We start from the raw sequence: 23,942 nt of genomic DNA on the forward strand, positions 1-23,942 counted from the left end.
TTACATTCTGAACTCGTTCATAGTTCAGTTCAATTCATTTTCATTTTTTTTTTTTAAATAATTGCTAATTTTCCAGGAGGACATAGTTTGCACAGCAAGGTACGATTTTTACTGGCGGACTCTGTATCAGATACACAGCCCTGTTGTCCCATTTAAATAATGAATTATACAGAGAACTAACGGTAAGAATGCAACCTCTTAAGCAATGATATGCGACTGGCTTAATCTAAGATATAGCCTACAAGAGCATGAAAGACCCCTCAAAAGTTAGTAAAGGTAAACCCTGTAACATGTAATTTGTACATTAGCAGTTTATGCTAAGCGAGTTCATGCTAAGCCAGTTCACGAACACTACCATTATTAACCATCATGCTGGATTAATTAAGTGATAGTGCTCGTAACAATTATGAGCAAGCTAAACTATAACAAACACATAATGACAAGGTAGGCTACAAAGTCAAACTTACATATAGGATACATGGACGCACACAACTTCAACAAAGTGCAACGTTCAATTATGTGAAAATATTCCCAAAGTTGACTGCCACTCCATCTAATAAGCCGTGAAGAGAAATGAAAACACTATCACATGACCAACGCAATAACCAAATATGGTCATTTACCGAAACATGCTCTGTCTTGGCAATAATTACTATGGCCTTTTTAACAGGTACTGAGCAATGACAGGTTGCAAACATTCGATTAAGATTCATGCACAACACTGGGAAGGAGAGGATCCCTGTGAAGAGGAAATGCCGACTTCTTTCACCAGACTTGCTTTCTCTCAGCCAATGTAAACTAGATCTGACAAACAGGCCTCCCCTGGTTTCTAAATAGATCAGATCATCTCCACACACGTAACCTCACCACCACTCCCCATTACCCACTCGATGTAAGACACATGGGAACAGGACATCAGCATAAACATACTGGGTATTTTTCTTCTGCAGAATGTCAAGAATGGGAGACTCCTTGAGGCTCCTGTCCATAAAGGCCCATTGGGTTTGTCTGTGGATGGGACTCTGGGCTTGTGGATTGAATTTGACCCCATACAAAAATGTATTTAGTCTTACAACAGACAAGGTTTACAAGATATGTCAAACTCTTTCGCAGGGTAAAGTTTGATAGTCTTACAAAAATGCTACATAGGAAGTGCATTATGAACAGACAAGGGAACATTAAGATTTTGTGGAGCCAATTTGATACTTTGTGGCTACACACTAATATTTTGAGCTGTTAATTAGTTCACTTCAATTAAGGTATATGTTTTGCTTTAAGCCTCAGTCTCTCCTGATGGAACAATTACAATTGAGGCTTAAATGCTGAAACTGAGATGGTGGGGAAGGGGATGGTATGCCAGATATGCCTTAGTGTGTAATCTGACAAGAATAAGAAATTGTTCCCAGACTGTAATTTTTTTGTCAGATAATGTGGGACATGTGTAGTCCCACAAAACTGTGCATAGATGAATGTGTATAACCGGATTGTTACGACCCACTGCACCTCTACAGAAATTGCAAGGCCTGTAGGCAGTGGCGCAAAAAGTGGGTATGCGCTGTATGCGGCGCATAGGGGCGCCGCACCATGGGAGCGCCAAAGCGATGGTAAAAAAAAAAATAAAAAAAAATGTTTGGGGAATTTTCTATATGTAGCTGCTGTTGTGCGTTTCTAAATCATTTCTGCATTTCCTTAATGTTATATAACATTTTAGAGGACTAAACAGACTAGAGTAGGCGCCTCATCTCTTAAGATTCCATAATAAAATTTTGACATAGAAGAGGGAGAGTGAGCACCGTGACCGCTCAACATTCAAGCAGTTAGAACTAGGCTACGAGTAGTGAGTTGGTTGGATGGAAGATGGATAAAGCAAAAAAGCTGTCAGGAGCTGAAAACAGAAAAAGAAAGAGGGAAAAAGAGAAGACATGTCAGGGGATGCAACAGCAATTAAATAAGTGGATGGTGAAAGGCAACAGGTAGGTTTTAAGGTGACTTTACGTTTGTGCTTGGAGGCTTGCAAATAATGTTAACAGACTAGCTAGCAGGCTAGCTAGCGTTTGCTAACATAGAAATGTAGCAGCCAAATGGCTAGTTTAAGCCTCATCAATTAGGCTGATGATAGCTACATTTAGATTTTGGTTAAACCCTACTGTACCAATCCCATGTATGACACATCTCAATTTTATTAAGGCAAAATAACAACTGGAAACGTAACTCTGGATACCATGGTTACCATTAGCTGTTCATGTTAGCTGTGCTGTCAAACATACAGGCTATCTGTTGGCATGGTGCAATACAAGATAAATGGGCAAGGGAAAAGGCACGGCGTGTTATTATTTAGTAGCAACTAAAGAGCACTCTAGAATATTTTGGTAGCAGCATTGTTACACATCATCACCTTAAAAGATCTTTATTTGTAGACTTACTTTTGCGTTTTAAGGCATTATTTTGCAATGGTTATCATTTTAATGTTAATGTTTGCAACTGTTTATTATTTGTTAACATTGTTACTAATATATATATATATATATTTGTGTGTGTGTGTACAGTATACTGTATGCACCATAGGGCACCATTATGGTAGGCATGCAGTGGCTGATATACTTTAAAATAAACCTTTATTATTTAAAGCCCATACATGATGATGTCTGGCACACTTATTTATTTATTTGTTTAAGAAAAGAAAAAAAACGTGTGTGTGTGTGAGGGGGGGGCCAAAATTGTTGCTGCATACCCCCCTGACATTGGGCAGTTGCACCCCTGCCTGTAGGACGTTTGGGCCGACTGATGACTGATTACCCACACCTGACGAGGTGTAGGGAATAAAAGCCTCAATGGACACCTGACTCTTCGGCTCAGGATATCGAGGTCTAAACCCCTAGACACTTTGCCTTTATGTTGAGAGACTGTAGTGGACTGTCTGCCTCCGTTGTAGTCACGAGTCGGCCTTAACAGGATAACTACACTAGACTCTGAATGGTTAGCAATAATAAAGGGCAGGAGACATTGCTGAATCCAGATGGACTGTTAAGGTGAATAGAATGGCAGTCATGATTAGCAGCCTACATTCCATTTAGCATATTGTTAGCATTGGCACCTGATGGCCATCATGAGGAATCAGCCATAATGAGGAAGCCTGTTAGAGCTAACTTTTAATCCCCAGTGGTCATGGGTCAGTAAGAACACACTGATACAATTAATTTAAACCATGTAGGAATTTGCCACCTTAGATGGTTTTCAGCAACTAGTTTTGATGTTTTATTTTAAAGGTTTATGGCCATGTAAAGGGCCAAAAAACATGCCTGTCATTTTCAATAGCGACCCAGGCTAATCACCATGTAGTTCTGTCATCTTGGTCGGAACACTCTGCTCAATGATCAGAAAGGCTTTCACAGCACAACCCATATCGTCAAGACTCCATTAAACACGCCAGCATGTTTTTCCTAATGCATGTTTAACCAAATGGGCATTTACCAGGTTTCTGACTATATTTTAGGTCGTCAACTTGCTAGTTCAGATTTCAGAATGTTAAAATAAATGACTCAAAAAGATTTCTGTAACTTTTTTTATTCCCCATTTCTTTTTGAAAAGCATCAACATATACTTTAGAAGAAGGTGTTTGGTCTCTTGGTGGTGAAGCGGGGCTTGTGCTGGCGACGCAGAACTCTGTGGGGCAGAGGGAACTTGATCTTGGAGTCCTGTGGAGTTCAAGAAGGAAAGGACATTCAGCATCAGAAACAGAATAAGGAATCGATACACCGCTTCCTCCGGTTCCAATGAATACGTTTTACATACGCACATTGCTTAACTCATATATAAAGGCAAGAAAAGTTCATATGAATGAAAAAACTGCCCAGCAGAACAGTATATCGATGTTGCCAGTTCATAACCGCCAGGTCTGAAGATGGAAACTTGAAATCTGGAAGAGGAACTTGGCTTTTTTCTTGCGAGCTTTTTAACTAGAGCTGGCAACCATAAGGCCAGTCCAGTGAGAGACCCGCTTCAATTAATGAATATTCAAGTCCACACAGACTAAAGGGGATTCCTGTATGCAGTCACCCTGCCCTCCAGCAGGGAAGCCCACAGGTAGTATTGTGCACTGGGGCCAACACTTTCCATTGACATTTCAAAACGTTAATTACTTTTAAAGGACCCTTAACAAAATGTAAATCGTGCAAAAGCCATTACCAACGGAACAGATCTAATTGCATTTAAGGACTTTTCCAAAACTGTCAATGAATATACTCATTTTCATCAGCTTCCCAGGCCAGACTTCACAGGGAGAAAGGGGGAATATTAAAACTGAAACTTACGTGGAACTGCTTGATGGCAGGTCTGCGACATTTGTTGGCTGCGATCACTTGCACCTTCATGATCTGGATGGAGTGAGCACGAGCGCGATGGCGTGCACCCATATCACGATCTGAACACCAGAGAGAAGAGGGTCAGGAGTGAGACTTTTGTGCTGTCAACTCACAAGCCATGTCACATGCCTGAACAACGGCTGAGCCCCAAGACACATGTCAGAATTAAGATAATTGTATTCATTGTCATTACACCAGTGTCTACGCTCTGCACTTATGCTAAATCCTTTAACATCCTTGCATACACGCAAATGTTGAACCTTGAATTCACTTCCAGCAGCACAGCAGCATGCGGAAGGCGACAAGGTACGGTTTTAATTTGTGCACACAATTAGAAAGAATATTACAAATGATGGTAATAGCCTTTGGGTTTGTGTGCAGCAGTGCCCATTTTGCAGATCAGAGCAGGACGGTCTACTGTATTGTAGAATTCTAAGTCACAGAGAAACATCTGAATAGAGCCTCTCACTAGGGACCACACGCTTGGAGCACAAATATGGGCGTCCACGCGTGTCCCACTCCAAAACAGCAGGGAACAATGCCTGCCAGATTTCTTACGCCCTTTCTTTTCCTGTCAATCTCTGTGCCATATAGTTCAGTTACAAAAAAACACTAACTGCTAACATGAAAGAACACACAGCCACCAACTGCACGTGAACAGTAATAGGCGCACAGAAAGCAACTGATTCCGATGGTGTACTTACAGCACTGAGTGACGGCCCCAGAAGTGGTCAGGTCTCTGTACTCCCTGTACATGTTGTGAGTTCCACTACGGGAATCATAACGCAGCCAGATGCCAAAGTTCTTCACCTTCAGGGGGCTTGTCTCATGGACCTTGAGTAATTGAGACATTTATATTACACATTTGATAAAATTGAATGACATACCCATGAAAAAAACCTTCCCTAAGCACCTTGCCAACCTTTTAGCATCTCAAAATTATGCAGTTGGTGGAGTTAGGCTCCAACTATTTGTATTTACATTTGACAACACTGTAGTGGTGTGTCCAAGTAAGAATTTAACTATAGCGGAGGTCACTAGCACTTATGAGAAGCTGTCCATGGTGCTCACCAGTCCACAGTAGACGGTCTCGCCTGAGGCCTTCTTCATCTTCCTCAGCTGGGAGACGAAGTACCAGAAGCGGGATTTAGCCACCACATGGTTAGGGGCGAAGATCCTCATGCGGTATAAAGGAGGGTTAGGGTTCTTGGCAGAGGGCAGGAGGCGCCCAACTACTTTATATTCCCTTAGCTGTAGACAAGAAATTAAGACATGGACGTTAAAGGGGGTAAGTCAGGGGTGGACAGTTAAAGGGGTAAGTCAAAATGCATTGCATAAATCGGTCAAAAGTGTAGAACCTTGAGTTCACTTTCTAGAACACATCAGTATCCGAAAGGCGACAAGGTACATTTTCGTATCAGCACACCATGCTGGATCACATCATGAGTTAAGACATGAACTTTGGGTTGGGTGCTACAAATCTACACATGTGTAAAAAACAACATTGCAAACTGCTTAATGTTGGAATCCTAACTCTAGTAAATAAACTTGCCAGCCATCGGATTGGTTTCATGGTAACATTAGATAACATTGCTGATAGGATACGCGTCTATCCTAGTCAGTGTCTAGTTCATAATATAAACACTGTCCCCGGGTACAATCATGAAATAAACCGTCTGTAAACGTTTGCAATTCAATGCATGTATTGTAAACTTCCAGAATTCAACTTGCGCAGCAAAAAGATTTAGTTCGCTACTGTAGGCTAACGGTATTAGCTAGCATTAAACAAGGATATGCTCACGACGAGCATGTGGCTTGCTATCATTGCGATACTCTAGAAACAGTTTACCGATTAAAACAAATGTTTCAAATGTGACACAGACCGAACACAGATGAACCAGCGATCTAGGACACTGGAATTCCGACAACAGCTTAAACTACGTCAAACGACATTTTTTAAATAAGTTTTACAAAGCACCACATGGCTCTCGCTACGAGACCGGGACGCCATGTTAGAATCGAGATGGACCAGGTAAGAAATTCACATTATATATTTTTTTAACTTATGATATATCGATACAAAGACACATCCATGTACAACTTGTCTTTACACAGTAAAATATAACATAAAATTTGGTTTGACGACACATATTTCAAGGTTTTAACGAATTTTACATACGGTGCCAGACGCCTTCATGGTGTCTCTCGCTGACGACCACTGTGAAAGAGGAAGTAGAAGGGCGGAGAATTCTGACGTAAACCTTTTTCGGAGGAGGCGGTATAAAGCTTTTTCTGAACGACAGCTGAACAATTAACAAATAAAGCAAAAATATATATACTATTTTTTATATACATGATACGCTATAGGCCTACTATGCCGTGTATCTCATTTCCAGAGATAAAAGGCAATGAACAGTCATTCATTGGATTTTGTTTAAAAAGATGGGCTATAGGGGGCCTTTAAAAAGCTATGTAATTAGTAAGTAAACAGACATATTTTAGTATTACAGCATCATTATTTTAATGAAAAGACAAAAGCATGAATGCAATTACTCTACTCGGAATTTAAGTAGGATGGGTTTTCAAAAACTAACATTTATGAATAAAACAATTAACACATTCATTAGTCATTCATCAAGTCAGATTTCCTGCACTTCATTATATCAATGTACCATGATTCCTAGCGAGTGGATTTAGATCGCGCACAGGTAGTACACAGAGTAAAATAAGGTAGTAAACACAGTAGTTTCGACACATTTGCTGATTTAATTACGACAGTGATCAATATTTTTAAAGTTAAATCACAGACAGCCCCACGAAACATATAAGTGTTTCTGTTGATTCCATTTTAACAATAAAATATAACAAAAATGACAGACTAAATGCCGGTGAATTCCTTCCTGAGGTCGTGACCCAGGTAAATGTGACGTTCCCGTTTCCGTTGAACAGAGTAGCCGACACGCCGCAATCGAACAGGATTCGCTAAGCTGGACCATCAACGTAACCTTAGTAGTTGCATTTTCAGGAGAATATTTTTTACTGTGAACCACGAATAACGGGGAATGGCTCTGTAAAGTCGACAGTAAGATACACAATCATTCTATTGTCACGGTTAGAAGGGGGTTTGATCATTTGGACATTGTAAACTTTTTTGCGGAGCACTTTTGACACAATGTGAAAAGGAGAGGCGTGCTGATGTGCGAGAAAAAGCTGTCGGCGCGTTAGCTATCTGGTTAGCTAGCCAGTGCTATATTTACCAGCTAAAACACTATTCATCCACAAACACATTGCTAACATTCAGCTGATATGTATCGTTATGTTTAGCTAGTACGACTGTGACACCAGACAGACGTAGAGTGATCATATTAGTGAAACGTGCCCGCCATGCCACGTTATTGTAATGTGAAGGCGCATGTGACACATAGGCATGTTGCTAGCAAGCTGTAATGCATTAGCTCATTGCTAGGTAACGTTAGCTACTCAGCGGTATGTTCAACTTTCTGAGGTAGCCATGCTGATGTGTTGCGACTAAAAAGTTATTTAGAAGATATCATGGCTATTGTAATGTGTCGATAAACTGTTATTTAAACATGGGAATATTGTGTGTAAACAGAGCGGTAACGTTATCTGTCTGGTGTGCCTGTTTTTTGCCAGTTGGCTGGCTAGCTAGCCATCTCATTGGTAATACTCTGTCATAGGCAACGTTACCGTGAATAGACATTCCTGCCCAATTTAAATGTTGACGCTGCGTTGCATCATATCAGTGAACATGTAACCAGTGTTGGTAATCGTTTCCTATACAGTGCAGTCAGCGACAAGTAAGAGGCAAACCCATTTCATCCTTGCGTTTTATCACTCAGTAGTTCGATGGTGTTGGCTCAGCTTCAACCGATTAAAAACAATTCCGCAGTAGCGCGGAGCCTCTCTGTGTACCTAAGCTTGCTTTTCTAGTGGCAATCCTCATGACAATATACAAAGCCGCTATTGTCACCACAAATAATATTGTCGTTTCGGATAATTAGAAAGAAGTATCTTATTATAGAAGGCAAATAACAATAGCCTAACTTGAAAGAGTTAAGCTGTTTATCCATTGAAGTGTGCAACTTGATTAAATCATTCAGCAGTGACTGAGTTCAAGGAACGTTGTCTTTAACCTTACTTTATACAGATGGGCGTACACTCAGTGGTCATAGAAACAACCAAGGGGCATTATTCAGTTCAGGGCTGACACCTAAATTCCTGTATTGTCTTTATTTCTCCCCAGATGTGTGTGATCTGCCTTTGGGTAGAGGTAAAGAGGGAACCCGAGTTGAAGACTAGCTAACCCACGGATGGCCTGCCAGTCTGCACCAGCCATCATGGATGAGCAAGCACTGCTGGGGTTGAACCCCAATGCAGATGCGTGTTACCGACAAAGGGTAAGATTTTGACACTAAAGGTTGGCTGTGAAAAAAAAGGAAACATAATCTCTCATATATACTGTTGTTATAGTCATATTACTTGCATGATGGGTCTACAATTGTAGTCAGTATAGTCAGTCAGTTTTATTTTATCCAAGTTCATTTTTCCAGTGTTAGTTAGTTCGTGTAGTTACTAGTACTTCTGCTTTACTGCACGTAGGGGGTTGTCTTATAGTAATACAATTGGAAAGAAAAAGAATTTGACAACCCAGCAACCTTTTCTATGTTACTGATGATCCAGTTTGTCTGCAAACTAGTCCAGACAACCATGATACTTTTGCTCTGATTTACTGTTGGTATTTGACAGTCTTTCTTCAGTTTAGTCATGTCACTGTTTGATTGTCAGTTGTATGTGATACGATTTCTTTAAGTGGTTTTAACACTGCAACAGAATTGTGCAACTGACAGTTTTGATCAGACACAAACTGACATCAGGATGAAGTTTGCTGGTCATGTGACTACCTGTGACTTGAATGCAGCACAGTGTGCCGTTTGATCTGATGGCATGATGGAACTGATCTGTTTCTCATTGGGCACTTGGCCTCTCTTATTTTCAACCAAATTGGCTCCTTGCAGTGGCGTGGTGTAAATTGTGATCGTAGATATTTTTTTCTACTGTTTTTAGGTTTCTCTTAGCATATTGTGATTTAATTTTTTACAGTTCATGGTTCTAAGTATATATCTCAAAGTGCAGTAGTACCAAAATTGTAACTTTAAAGTCCAAGTGGTTTTTGGAAAGTGTGGTTACTGTTTGGTGTTAGGAATTTGCCACTGTGTGCACATGGCAAGACAACAACCAATCACGGCAAAACACAATAAGAAATTGGAACACATAGCCAATAACCCCCACCCCATATACTATAACGTGCATTCGTGGATAGAAGACCTAATGCAAATAAGAATAACATGTCAGGAACTTAAGGATGCAATGCAGTACAAATACAATGAAACACAATAAGACCCAGTGAGAAATAGAAATAAGATGACGGGTCCTTTCAAATACAATGAAAATACTGGAAGATCTAGTTGAAAATAAGAAGAACATGTCAGGTGTTTAGAAGCACGGTAAAATGCAAATTTATAGTTAGTCGTAGTTGATGCTTTTGCGTTCGTAAGGTGCTGATGGAAAATTTGGGAGCTATTTGGTGACTTGACGGTTCTTCAGTTAGTGCTGTTGAGGAAAAGGAATGTCTTTGTATTGATGGCCCTGAGTCTATCCCTGAGGGGGTTCGCAGGGTGCGTGGAGTCTTGTGGTATTTTTAGACCTATGCGCTGAATACAAGGTCTCCAGATGGTAGAGATGGGGGCGAGTGTTTTTTATTTTTCAGACGAGTCAAACAATACTCTATAAGTGTGTTGTCTGTATTTACTTAACACAATGTTTTGACGTGACTACATTTTGATGGGGTTCTCTTTCCCCTGAGCCCAGTTTTATTTTTCGAGATGTCCATTGTTAATATTGTTCTGGCTTAAAAAAGATCTCCCTGGCTTAAATGTAATATCAGTGTTCATATAGTTTCTGTTGATTTATTGGCTCACTGTTTGTCTGAGTGAGGTTGATTAACCTTTACCTTTGGTGTCTAGATCTGGTTCATTTTCTACCAACTTCAGACCGCCTGGTCCTATGGATGACCATAATTAGATGCAAAAAGAAATTAGCATTACATTAAGGGAATGAACCTTAACATTCGTGACCAGGGTTTGGTGCAATATATTGGTACACAGTGTCTTTTCAGGGAGGAAATCCTCCGAAATGCAGTCACAGGAATAGATAAGATCCTGAGAAGAGAAACGATCCCCGGGCCAAAATGTAGTAATACCATTGGCTCCCTGTCAGTCAGTGTGAGAAATGACCCGAGCCGGCCATTTCACCATGTGGGATGTATGCTTCTGGATCTTGGTTGCAGGCAGGCAGGAGAACACACAGCGCAGGAGTCAGTCTCCATCACCATCCAGCATCATATGATGCAATATGTTTATCTGTTTAGCAATAGACAGTGTGGCCAGCACTGGCTTTGGTACGGGATCAGTGGCAGATGGGAACATGGGGTTAAACCTCTGGCTGGTGCCCGAGCTGCCATTATTTCGTACAGTGGGGAAGGGCTCTTGGATGCAACAGATGTTTACACCCCGGTCCATGGGTGTGTGTGTGGGTGGGTGGCTTCAGAATGTGGTGTGTTTGTGTCAGGTTTGGTTACCTAGGTGTGTAAGCCAGCGCGTCTCTTTCCTCGTCCCTCTCAGGCACTGGCATATTTCGAGCAACTGAAAGAATCTCAGGATGCTTGGGAGGCGTGTGCCGAAGCCCTGGCTAAAGGCATTTACAGGTAAACAACTTGAGAAATTCAGTCTCATTAATGATTGTATTTGTATAGATTAAGATTTTCCCAGTCATTCTATTTTTTTCTATTTGCTATTTCCCTTCCTTTAGTGACGACCATGTGAAGTTCTTCTGCTTCCAAGTGTTGGAGCATCAGATCAAATACAGGTAGGCACAGTTCACTAAAAAGAGCAGGTTTGACCGGGAGCTTTTTCTGTTGTTAATCACAGATCTAGTTCCGACATGCATTGAAAAAACCTGTTTTTGGAAGTATAGGTTGATTCGTGTCTTATTAAACTCAGCATAACCAGTCGTTCCCAGTACAATGCATTTGTAGATAATACAGTCCCTCTGACCTCAGAAGAAAATGTATTTAACATGCTCGTTTTTCAACATTTTAACGCATCACTACAACTGTGCATGACATGTAAATGGGGATGGTCCGCTGACTCGGAGGATCCAGTTCCTGGAAAGAATGTGTGCATGTGTTATGTGTTTGTCACAGGCATGGAGTCCTCAATGCAGCCCAGCAGCAGCTCATCAGGGAAACACTGATGAAGTGGCTCCAGACACAGGTGTGTGTCTGTGTGTCTGTGTGTCTGTGTGTGTGTGTGTGTGTGTGTCAGTGTCGGTATGTCTGTGTGTCTGTGTGTGTCTCTGTCTGTCTGTCTGTCTGTCTGTCTGTCTGTCTGTCTGTCTGTCTGTCTGTCTGTCTGTCTGTCTCTAGCTGTCTGTCTGTGTGTCTGTGTGTGTGTCAGAATGAGAGATAAGAGTGAGTGACCCTTGCTGGAGCCCATGACACAAGTGTTTTTACTATAACACTCACCATACATAGCATAATGGTCTCTGGTTGTGTTTCCCAGGCTCATTGCCTCAATCCAGTGATATTTTTTTTTTCTGACGTTGGTTTAATCAAACAAAAGACTTTTGTCCAAATGTCTTTGATCAAATGACCTTCACCTGGCACATAAGTAAACCCGTTCCCTCTCATTGTCTCGTGCGCAGCTGATGAACATGCACCAGGAGAAGCCTTTCATCCGGAACAAGGCAGCGCAGGTGTTGGCCCTGACCTTTGTGAGGGAGTACCTGACCCACTGGCCTAAGTTCTTCTTTGACATCCTCACCCTGATCGGGCTCAACCCTCACGGCGTCGACATCTACCTGCGCACCCTCATGGCCATCGACGCGGAGGTGGTCGACCGAGACATCATGCACTCCCATGAGGTGACTACTACTGGTTCTACTAATACCACTCCTACTACTGATGATAATAATAATAATAATAATAATAATACAAATAATAATGAATTTTATTCATATTGCACACTTTAACAAACAAAGAAGTCTCAAGGTGCTTAACAAAAAATCAATCCGTCTCACAAATCATAATTAATCGAAAACGGTTAAAAGGAAAAAGAACCCTTTCAAAAAACAACACAAGGACCAAGATCTTAGGTGAAGGCAGAGATTTATAGTAGTAGTAGTAGTGTTTGTCTGCCTCTCTGGCTACAGGCAGCAAGGTGCTTAATCCTAATGTAATTGGAATGTAAATACTAATGGTCAATCCGTTTATCCCCCGCCCCCCTCCCAGGAGGTGCGTCGGAACACCCTGATCAAAGATGGCATGCGGGAGCAGTGCATCCCCAGCCTGGTGGAGTCCTGGTTCCAGATCCTGCAGGCCTACCAGCAGTCCCACAGCGAGATCACCTGCCAGTGCCTGGAGGTGGTTGGCGCCTACGTGTCCTGGATCGACCTCAACCTCATTGCCAACGACAGGTCAGCTGAGCGGTTTAGCCCCACCCATTTTGAACACGTGAGGTGGCAGGGCTTTCCCCCAGGGGTTCAAATCAGATAAAGGCTGCAGTATGTGAGTGCCAAGTGCCGTTTTGGGGAGCAGTCAGATGTTAGAGAGGCACAGGAGTGGGAAAAGCTTTGGCCTTGAAAAGACTGCTTGCCAGATAAAAACGGGGCATCTGAAAAATAGAGGGAAGCTAGTTAGGGAGACAGTAAGGGTCTCCTACAGTTGAAGCATCAGGCCTGTTGATCAGTTAGTGTTCCCATTGTTGTGTTTGCCCCCACAGCCTTGTGCTGTGTTGACAAAAAAACAAAACCTCAATGCAGATAGAACGGTCTTATTATCGACAGCTTTTCCGTGATGCGTTTTACCTCGGTGTATCAGCAAAATTACAAAAAGAGGATTGCTGAAATAGAGCTGCCTGAAGAGTTTCACTAGATATTAAATGCAGCATTTTTCAATGTCCTGTTTTCTCACCCAAAACATGCCTCTTATTGGTTAAGTAGCTTATTGGAAAAAGCTTAATTTTAAAACGACAGTAATTTGAGGCATTATCAAACTAAAAGGATATCTGAAGTAGTGGCAGACTCCCTAGGCTTCAAGTAGTGTCTTGATCAAAGACATACGATTAATTCAGATACTATTCACCCGTTTTAAACATGGTGATGGGGAAATGTGGTGGATGTAAAGGTCGTTGTTTAAATATTGATGCATAATTTCACATAAGTCTGCCTTTTTGTGTGTGCAAATCCTGCTATATAATAGTGAAATCCCAACCAGGTTTCTGCTCATCCCATCACTTTTGAAGGCATTAGCTAATATGTTGGCCTCAAAGGCATGTTTAAGCTAAGGTCAAAAACAGGGCCCCTAACCAGTTGTAGAGTTCGTAAGTTACTGACCTCTCCTTTACGTTGTCTACTCATGCAGATTTGTTAACCTGTTGCTGAGTCAGATGTCAGTGGAGGACCTGAGAGAGGAGGCTTGCGACTGCCTGTTTGAAATTATCAACAAAGGCATGGATCCTGTTGACAAAACTAAGCTGGTGGAGTCGCTGTGCCAAGTGCTGCAATCCGCTGGCTTCTTTAACGTGGAACAGGTATGACGCAGCGTGTCGGACTGGGCCTGAACCATAGCCAAAGAGCAGATAGCAGACACACCCAAAGGACAGAGGTGGTGGCCAGAAGGGCGAAAATGTATATCCACACACTCTAATTACACCCTAAAGAGGGTAAATACCCAATACGTTGGTATTAGATTTTAAACTGGGAGATACATTCTTACATAAACTCACATTTAGAGTTATTGGAGTCTCAGGCTGATCAAACATGACTATTGACTAGCTCCTTATGAAGTCTGCTTTGTTCCTTTGAAAGAGGGAAAAGAGGAATGTGAGGGTGCTGACCAAGCTCAGTATTGTTATAGACCTAAATAGATCACTGCTGATGCTGTACTGACTGATAGTATTTCATGTATTATTCAAAAAAATAAGGCAAGTTGTACCTAGGAGAAAGTTTATTTAGGATTTCATGCATGTCTAGCTTTCAGCTAAATTTTATTTGAAGAATGGTTTGTATTTGTTAGAAGCTCTTGAGCAGAATGCATTCTCCAGTCCTTGGTTGCTATTCCGCTCACGTAAGAGTGCAGAGGTTAAAGATTAGATTTCTCTTTCCTCTTCCTCCTTTCAACACGCACGCTATACACACACCGGTTTCCTCCAGGAGGAAGACGTGGACTTCCTGGCCAAGTTCTCACGGCTGGTGAACGGGATGGGCCAGTCGCTAGTGCTCAGCTGGACCAAGCTCCACAAGACCGGCAACGTCAAGATCGCCGCGGAAACCCTGCGGGCAATGGAGGCCAAGGTGCCACTCATGCTGCAGCTGCTAGTGCACGAGGATGATGACATCTCGGCCAATATCGTGGGCTTCTGCTATGAGTACCTGCATGTGCTCAAACAGGTGGAGTTGCTCATTATTCTCCCACAGTTCAAAGGTCATATTCAAGTCATATATAAGTAAATAGGAAGTATAAATATGTAGTATATTTAAGTATAAATATGTAATTGATTTAAGTATAAATAAGTAGTATATTTAAGTATCGTCTGCAGTATCATGGCTTCATTAACTTGGGAGTGTTTGGGGAACAGGAGAGGAAGAATTGTTTATTACAAATGCCATTGTGTAACATTATGTAACATCCTTGAAGCATACATGCATGTGCAGGTATATGTATTTTATAATAATATTTCCAAGTAGAATTGAAATACTTTTTTTTTTTGTTTGTGTTTATGACTTGGAAACACGGCACGGTCAAAGATCTCTGAACTGTTTTGTTTTATATATTATTTTTTTGCCATTGATTGCCTCAGAGGCTCAAAGGTGAAATTAAACTGTTAAAGAGAGAGACATGAGGTTGTGCCTTACTTATACTTAATACTTATGTATCCTTTTTCTTTTCTCCACAGCTTCCACTTCTCACTGACCAACAGAAAGCCAATGTGGAGGTAAGGCTGGCCTCTCCTAGCCATGCTTTCTATCTATGTTATTGTCAATCTATTTTTGCGGAACCTCTCTGTGGCTCATAACATTGGGTGTTCAACAGGCAATCATGCTGGCGGTGATGAAGAAACTGACTTACGATGACGAGTACAACTTCGAAAATGAGGTGAGAAAGTCCTAGCTCTGTCTGTCTGGTGTGGACATGCTTAATATCCACATACTTCTCACTGCTGGTTAGTCTTCCACAAAGTCTAGGAGCTCTGACTGATCAATCACTTGAGATAAAAAAAGAACAACAGCTTGAGATACAGCTGGGTAAAATAGAATTGGAAATGCGTAGTAGATCTGATGCCTCATAGTTTAGCACCAACCTTGTTGTTATTGGAGATGGACCCCTCGTGTCCTTGTTTTAAACGTGAGTGTCCCCCTGTGTCTGGTATAGGGGGAGGATGAGGCCATGTTTGTGGAGTACCGTAAGCAGCTGAAGATGCTGATGGACCGCCTGGCCCAGGTCTCCCCCGAGCTGTTTCTGGGGTCTGTGCGTCGGGTCTTCAACAACACACTGCAGTAAGTCTCCATGCACTGGACAGGGGTGGCCACAATTATCCTCTGTAATCCCAAAGGCTAATCAAAGTAAGAGTATTTCTGATAACACTTAGTTCTTGCCTTCATTGTCATCCCAGCCATAATCAATCAGCATGTCATGAAGACTTTTTCAACATAGTTTCTGCTCTTGAAATGAAGACGGTTTCATTGTATAGTGTCTGCGGTTGCTTGCTGACTATCTAAAGCCATGGGATTTGATTAATTCATGTCCAGTAAAATATTGAAGGAATCTGTGTGTTGCCTCAGAGGTGGTCTGACTGAAAGCATAAATAAATCACTGCATTTTTGAGTGTGCAGATGCTTCCTCACTTTTGAAACTTTCTCCTTCTTTCCTCGTCCTCTGAAGGGCAAAATAATCGCCTTTTTGACTAGAATGAAACCAATATTAAAACACCTTTATTTTGCTAACCTGGCCACCTCTGTTGTTTGATCCTCAGGAGTTGGCAGACCGCTCCCTTCATGGAGGTGGAGGTGGCCGTCCGGCTGCTGTACATGCTGGGCGAAGCCCTGCCTGCATCCCACGGCGCTCACTTCACCGGGGACGCCGCCAAGGCCTCTACCCTGCAGGAAATGATGAGGACGGTGAGTGATCCTTCTAATGGAGGGTTTTATGGATTAACACTACAAGAGGAAACACCAGTTACCTGTGTGTTAAAGTGAACTAGGGTGGTTTTTATGGGTAGTGTTTTGTGATCTCTGCATCGCTTTGACAGTGTGTGTGTGTGTGTGTGTATGTTTGAGCAGCTCATCAGCAGTGGGGTCAGTGAGTACCAGCATGCATCTGTGGCACTGGAGTTCTTTGAGACCGTGGTGCGTTATGACAAGTTCTTCCTCGTGGAGCCACAGCACATTCCAAACGTCCTGGTAAGTAAAGTACACACACACACACACCCACACACACACATAGAAGTTTGACCTTGAGTCAGTGACGAAACTTGCCACATTTACACACTCATGGTATGAAACGGTCAAATTCAGCAACTTCATAGTTGTCACATGGCTGTCTGATATCAAATTATAATAAACAGCCAATTGCAGAATTGATTTTTTCACCTTGATTCCATTTTTCTCACATGGACCCTCAGTCATTCTATCAGTCCTTCACACACACACACACACACACACACACACACACACACACATACTTGCTTACTGTGCCCCTTGTTTGATACCCATCAGATGGCATTTTTGGACCACCGTGGCCTGAGGCACAGCAGTCCTAAGGTCAGGAGCCGTGTGGCGTACCTCTTCTCCCGCTTCGTCAAAACCTTGCAGTAAGTCACCGAGCCCGCCGGTCCCCGCTTTGTCTACACTCAGACAATTTCACCTGCGCCTGGGCTCCTGCAGCTCAGGGACAGCTCCCCTATCTGGGCCCAAATGCAGAGACCAGCTAGGTGCTCACTGAGGGAATAGTTAAATAGACTTCCCACTACACTGTAACTAGTCATTTGAATTTCATCTGGTTGGGCGGTACAGCAGATTTTCCATCCAAATGTCCATGCAGTTTTATAACATGATGAACAAGAGTGATGCTAAAGGATTGTATTTACTTGTTTTTGTGTTTGTGTTTATTTTAAACAGCAAACATATGAACGCCTTCATTGAGGACATCCTGAGCAGAATACAAGATCTGCTGGAACTGGCTCCTCCGGTGAGTCTGACTGCCTGCATCCATATCAGCTGGACACGCCTCAGAAATATTGAGTATAGACACCAAGGATGTTCTAAAATATAGTTTTATTTTACTTCATCCATGATTTTGAGGCATGGCTGGGTTAAAATTAGCCAAAATTGAGTTGGTCTTTCGTTTTAATGTAGTCTCGAATAATAGCTTTCGAATACCACAAGGGAACGATATAAAAGCTAGCCGAGTAGCAGAATTTTTACAGGGAGAAATGCTTCTTAACATGGAACATTTTCCTAAACCAGCTAGAAGAAATGAGACCGGAGGTTATCGTACTGTGTTGACAACGTTCAGAAGATTACAAATGTCCTGCAGCTTCTCAGGCGCCAACGCATACTGCTTCATCTAGGGGGGTTTCGTTGTATGACCCTGAGTACCGATAACCCTTTCGCAACTTGGATAATTAAGGCTTTGTCTAGTTTTGTACGTATTTATTTATACACACCTAATATCACTTAAGAGCACCTAATAATGTCACGTCTACACACCTCAAAACAAACTCTCATATTTATACACACAACATACCTGTAGCCCACTCCATCTTGACCTTTGCCCCCCCGCCCCTCCCAGGAGAACGGTTTCCCTGCGCTGCTGACCAACGACGACCAGCTCTTCATCTTCGAAACGGCGGGCGTGCTGATCGTGTACGGCGAGAGCCCGGCGGAGCGCAAGCAGGCGCTGATGCGCAGCCTCCTGAACCCGCTGATCGAAGGCTTCCGCCTGCTGCTCGCCAAGCTGCCGCAGGAGGTCGACGAGGATCGGCAGACGGTGCTCGCAGACTGCCTCAGCCACGCCGTCGGCTTCGCCAGGTAGGACCACACACACACACACACACACACACACACCCAACACCCACGATTCTGATCTCCCATAGTTTGCAAAAAACACAATATTTAACAGTTCACCAACTGGACTTGGCTTTAACGGCCATTTGTGACCTCCCTCCCTATTCCAGCCAAACAACGCATTGCTTTAGAAGCACAGAAAGGAGTGGTGTAATTTGATTGGCTGTTTAGCTTTTTGTCACTTTTTGTCTCCTCTTTCTAATGAATGCGTGCCGCCTCTGTTCCCCCTCAGCCGCACCAGCAAGGCCTTCAGCAACAAGCAGACGGTGAAGACGTGCGGCTGCACGGAGGTGTACCGCGACTGCCTGCATGCCTTCCTGCCGGCGCTGAGCTGCCCGGTGCAGAGGGCGCCCCTGCGTAGCGCGGTGCGCTCCTTCCTCCACCGCATGATCATCTGCCTGGAGGAGGAGGTGCTGCCCTTCATCCCCGCCGCCTCCGAGCACATGCTCAAGGACTGCGAGCCAAAGGACCTGCAGGAGTTCATTCCCCTCATCAGCCAGATCACCGCCAAGTTCAAGGTAGGGGCACAGGGGGATCTGGAGTTGGTTAGGGTGCAGGGGGACTACACTGGGAATGCATTCAGTCGTTTATTTAAGAATGACTTGGTATAGAATGCCTATCGAATAGGGTATATAACGGGTTTGAGTTGGCTCCTAAACATTAGAACGTTTTGAAAATGATGTGTCTTTTGGTGTTTTAAAGGAATTTCAAGGTTAGGGCATAGGGGGATCTGGAGTTGGCTAGGGTGCAGGGGTACTACACTGTGAATGCATTCAGTCGTTAAATTAAAGATGACTTAAAAGAATAGGGTATATAATGGGTTTGAGTGTTGGCTCCTAAACATTAGAAAGTTTTGAAAATGATGTGTCAGTTTTTTGGTGTTTTAATGGAAATATAAGGTAAAACAACAGAAAGGTAATGTAGTAAATGATTAAAATGAGAAAATTAACTGATGTGTACTTAAAAAAAAAATTGCAAACCTACAAACTAGAAGAAGTTTGTGTTGTTTAAATCTAATTATCTCTCTCTCTTTCCCTCCCTCCTGGTGTAGGGCCAAGTGTCTCCATTCCTGCAGCAGGTTTTCATGCCGCTGGTGCTGGCCATCTTTGAGGTTCTGGGCCGGCCGGCGGAGGACAATGACCAGACGGCGGCGTTGGAGAAGCAGATGCTCCGGAGGAGCTACTTCGCCTTCATCCAGACCGTCACGGGCAGCGGCATGAACGAGGTCATGGCCAACCAGGGTGAGTGGACCCGCGCCGGCCTAGTGCACGGAACTGGAGTAGTCTTTGAATTCGTTGGTTTCAGTTGAAGGCAAGGCGAGTTCATTTAGATAGCACAATTCAGACAAATTGGGAATTTGAAGTGCTTTACAGGGTAGATTGTGGCCTTTAGGGGTGTCGGAATAGCCAAATGAACCAGTGGTGTCTGGTATGAATGTACTGCAGAGTTAAGTTGACTTTATGGAGTTTAACATAACTTTTATCTTGCTTAGGAATTTCATGTGAACTTTCTGTAAGATGAATCTATGCTTCAACAATCGTCATGACTGCTGTTTTTGCAACTGGCACAGGTCTTTAGTAGACTATGTTTGCGTTGCTCATGTTCTAACACAGTAGATACTAGTATACACAGCGGATATCTCCAGGGCACAAAAGATAGGATAAATACTTTTCTGACAAATAAATCATCAACTGAAATGCGTGTGGAAGCATGCCTATCACTGCATACCTGTACACACCTGTGTGAAAACTGAGCCTGAGTCTCTGTCCCGGTCTTCCAGGGGCTGAGAATGTGGAGCGAGTGCTGTTCACCATCATTCAGGGGGCAGTGGACTTCCCCGACCCCATTGCCCAGAAGACCTGCTTCATCATCCTCACCAAGCTCGTGGAGCTCTGGGGTACGTGTCAGTCGGCCACAAACGTGATGCCTTCACACAGCGATCAGTCAATTTAAGAGTCTATAGTGTCCAAGTTGGTCGGAAGTATGTCGTCTTGATTTATTCTATGCGACAGGTGGCAGCTATCCAATCTTTTAGCAATCAGTGTGTGTTATTTAAGTTAACTGCGTTAGGTGTTAAAACAGCACAACGGATCAATAGCTATTCGCTAACGTTATGCTAGCAGCTAAAACTAACGGAATCTCTTGAAATGCGCTGACTTTGACATTATGACAAACTAGTTACTCAACAAATGTCCTTACACAGTCAAACATCAAGCAAGTGCAACACAAGACAAAGCAAAACGGAAAATAAGCTACTAACTAGTTCAGCCTATGGACCCTGGTATAGCAATGGCACAGAGGCGATTCTCCATATAAAAAGTCATTGTAGCGCTCCAATTTTTTTCAAGCTGTTATTTTAAGGTTAAACTGCTTATCCTAACCCTAATCTTGAAGTATAATTGTTGCATTGTGTTACTTTAACACTACAAGCTAGCTATGGTGGTTAATCTACAAGGGAGGTGGTAAAATGGTAAACTAGGTGGTAACTTGCTGGTGCAGTTTTATTTTTAAAAATTCTTCAGAATTGAGTCGGCTAATTTATTTAAAAAACAAGTAAGGCCAAACCAGAGCCGTGTCTTCATGGTTCTGGGTCAAAGAAAGTAAAAATGCTTCAACTCCGTGGGGATATTGTGACTTACCTTGAACACACAGCATTGTGATTGGCATAGAAGCAGTGCAGTATTTGACAGACATAAACTGAGGTATGCTGCTCTGCCTCTCTTACACCCTCAGGAGGCAAAGACGGCCTGGTCGGATTTCCAGACTTCATCTACAAGCACATCGTCCCAGCATGCTTCATGGCTCCCCTCAAACCGACCTTCGACCTCTCTGATGCCCAGACTGTCCTTGTAAGTGAAAAAGCCCCGAAGGGTTCCCCAGAATACCAATGTCATACCCCAATGTATTTTGATATAACCTGTCACTTTTTATGTGTTTTTCAGACACTATCAGAGATAACACTGACATTGAAAATGATTCATCTCAAGAGGGTATGTCATGTTCAGAACAGTGTTTGATACCAATACATTTTAAAGAGCCATTTTGTGTTAAAAGTTAGTGGTGCCAATCTATTGTTTAGAAATGCAGGAAAATCAAACCTCTCCCCTCAATCGTTTCATTGTTATGTTTTAGGGGCCAGAGTTCATTCAGTTTCTCCAGCAGGAGTACCTTCCCTCCCTACAAGTATCAGCAGATATCACACAGGTAAGACTGGGCCCATTCGGATCACACAACAGATTCTGGTTGAAGTGATTTGTCTGCGGCAGAACTGCTAAAGTGCTAACAGAAAATAGTCTTTAAAACAAGTGCAATATCGAAACAAAACTAGTTTTGCCTAAGTATTTATGTAGTGTGGTTTTCTTTTTAACCATATTTATTAACTTTTCAATTTTCCATAGGAACTCTGTCAAGTGCTTGAGCAGCCTGATGTCAAGGTTCTAAAAAACTACATGAAGGTATGGTACTTTAAAGTTGAAGAGGGCATCTTTATCTTGTAATGAAATGATGGAGAAAGTAACGCATTTCACTTCAATGAACGTGACCTTTTTTTAATAATTTCTTGCCCTTTTATTTTCTCGACAGGCATTCTTTCAGCGCGGCAAACTGTAAAAACTGGATGTTGAAACGACGGTTGAAGGGACACTAAAGGGGAAAAGAGCGGTCATCCGTGCCACTTACAACAAAACAGACAGAGCTTAGCATAGGAGCTGCTTCAGCACTTAAAAGCGAATCGCATAATGACCCCCATCCGAATCTGGGGGGAACCGTGGTGCCGATTAAGGACTTGTGTGGGGATGGGCTATCGCTCGCCAGTGTTCTTGCCCCCCTCCATCGACCTAGGCCCAATCAAAGACGTGCTCTCCATGTGGGTGTGGCCGCCTGGCCAGAGGATGAGCATTGGGATTGGTCAACCCACTCAGAGAGACAGGAAACTGTAGTTTGTGGGGAGGGATATGGGTAGGGGTGAGTAGAGGCTTCAGTTTGACTGGAAATTCCAAGGGAAAACGTCATAAGCCTAATAACTGTTGCCTACACACAAAATGGAGTGAAAACCTGACTTCAAAGTATCAGCCAATTTTTCTTTTGTTAGGATTTATGAAAAAACAAAGCTTTATTTGTTTAAAATTCTTTGGAATTTCTAATGATGTGCTGGTATATATTTTTGAGTGGTTGGATATTGAAGTAAATCCAACATTTTGTGTTGAGAGACAAAAGGTTGCTTTGAGGATTTTTTTTTATTATTATTATTATTTAATGGCGACAGTAATTTTTTTTCCCTTCCTTTTAAATGTTGTGAGAATTGAATGATTTAAGGGACGTGATTTGGCAGACACCTGGTTTGTAGTCCTCTGGCCTCAGATGCGTCAGTTTTTTTAATAACCCATCATACTTTGAATCCTCCGTCACCAAACATCGAACTCCGGTCATACGTCTGTTGTATCGGCAAATGCTTCAGAGTATGACCAAACCAAGGCAAAATTCTACATGCATCCAACAAACCAGCCCCATTGGTCAAAGAACTCCGATATGGTTTCTGCTGAATCAGTCCCAAAAGTATTATTTTTGAGTTTGGAGTGAACTGTGTGGCAGGAACAGAGGAAGGCTCTGCTTCTCTTCAGTTTTCCTTGTGGTTGTAAGTGGTCCGTCAGTGCAGCAGCGCATGCATGTCCCTAAATGATGGGGTAGCGGTTGCTACTACTACTCCCATTGCTTGCACCCATCTCACTCTCCTGTTCAAGCTGTTTATCAGGTTTCATGCGCTGTCTGAAGATCAAAGTGTGAATCTCTTTGTTAAATAAAACAACCAGATCTGTTCATTGCATGTGAAAAATGCAGTGCCACACTTCTGCACCTGTTGTACTACCTGAACTTGTGTTTGTGTAAAAAAAAGGGAAAAAAAGACAATACAGCCACCTAACTCCTCTCTTGTTGCTGTTCGGAGTCTTCACAAAATGCCTGCCAATAATTGTTCCTTGGAAAATCACTGTTAATTAAATCCACATTGGAGTGTCAGAATAAGAAACCTTGAGCTAGCCACAATGATTTCACCCTTGTGTTTGTTTGCACTGTATCAAACATGTATTTAATTAACCCCAGTTATAGGGGAGAAAGATGAAAAGCAATTTCAATATGGGTGCAAAGACTAAACCAAATTTTGGTGAATATGTTTGACCGCAAAAATACTAAATGTTCCTTGTGATGATTTAACCACTAATGCCCAGTGCTGCCCTGTCCACTGTGTTGAAGCAGACCTTCAGTGACCCCAGGCTCCGATTGACCTGCCTGATTCTGTAAAATGGATTTTGTACATGGATTTGTTATCCTGGGAAAACTGTAATACATTATACTTCTGACATAATGTAGAGATTTCTGATTAGA

At 42.5% G+C, this 23,942-nt stretch overlaps 2 protein-coding genes across 2 annotated transcripts; one reads left to right on the forward strand and one right to left on the reverse strand.

Moving 5' to 3' along the window:
- Positions 1 to 3,548: 3,548 nt before the first annotated feature.
- Positions 3,549 to 6,604, reverse strand: rpl18a (ribosomal protein L18a). Its single transcript, XM_080850952.1, has 5 exons — positions 6,541 to 6,604; positions 5,433 to 5,612; positions 5,066 to 5,195; positions 4,311 to 4,420; positions 3,549 to 3,695 (listed from the first exon to the last, which is right to left on the reverse strand). The coding sequence occupies exons 1-5, from the start codon at positions 6,556 to 6,558 to the stop codon at positions 3,603 to 3,605; spliced, it is 531 nt and encodes a 176-aa protein (XP_080707078.1). The 5' UTR covers positions 6,559 to 6,604; the 3' UTR covers positions 3,549 to 3,602.
- A 732-nt stretch (positions 6,605 to 7,336) lies between these two features.
- xpot (exportin, tRNA (nuclear export receptor for tRNAs)) lies at positions 7,337 to 22,531 on the forward strand. Its single transcript, XM_080851578.1, has 25 exons — positions 7,337 to 7,443; positions 8,626 to 8,779; positions 11,063 to 11,145; positions 11,250 to 11,306; positions 11,644 to 11,713; positions 12,144 to 12,362; positions 12,730 to 12,914; positions 13,861 to 14,029; positions 14,652 to 14,888; positions 15,395 to 15,433; positions 15,532 to 15,594; positions 15,871 to 15,995; positions 16,472 to 16,616; positions 16,779 to 16,898; positions 17,214 to 17,308; positions 17,616 to 17,685; positions 18,289 to 18,527; positions 18,796 to 19,081; positions 19,615 to 19,804; positions 20,344 to 20,460; positions 21,297 to 21,412; positions 21,506 to 21,553; positions 21,696 to 21,767; positions 21,962 to 22,018; positions 22,146 to 22,531. The coding sequence occupies exons 2-25, from the start codon at positions 8,693 to 8,695 to the stop codon at positions 22,170 to 22,172; spliced, it is 2,916 nt and encodes a 971-aa protein (XP_080707704.1). The 5' UTR covers positions 7,337 to 7,443; positions 8,626 to 8,692; the 3' UTR covers positions 22,173 to 22,531.
- Positions 22,532 to 23,942: the final 1,411 nt, after the last annotated feature.

Source organism: Sprattus sprattus (assembly GCF_963457725.1).
Source record: "Sprattus sprattus genome assembly, chromosome: 14".
Classification (NCBI taxonomy): domain Eukaryota; kingdom Metazoa; phylum Chordata; class Actinopteri; order Clupeiformes; family Clupeidae; genus Sprattus; species Sprattus sprattus.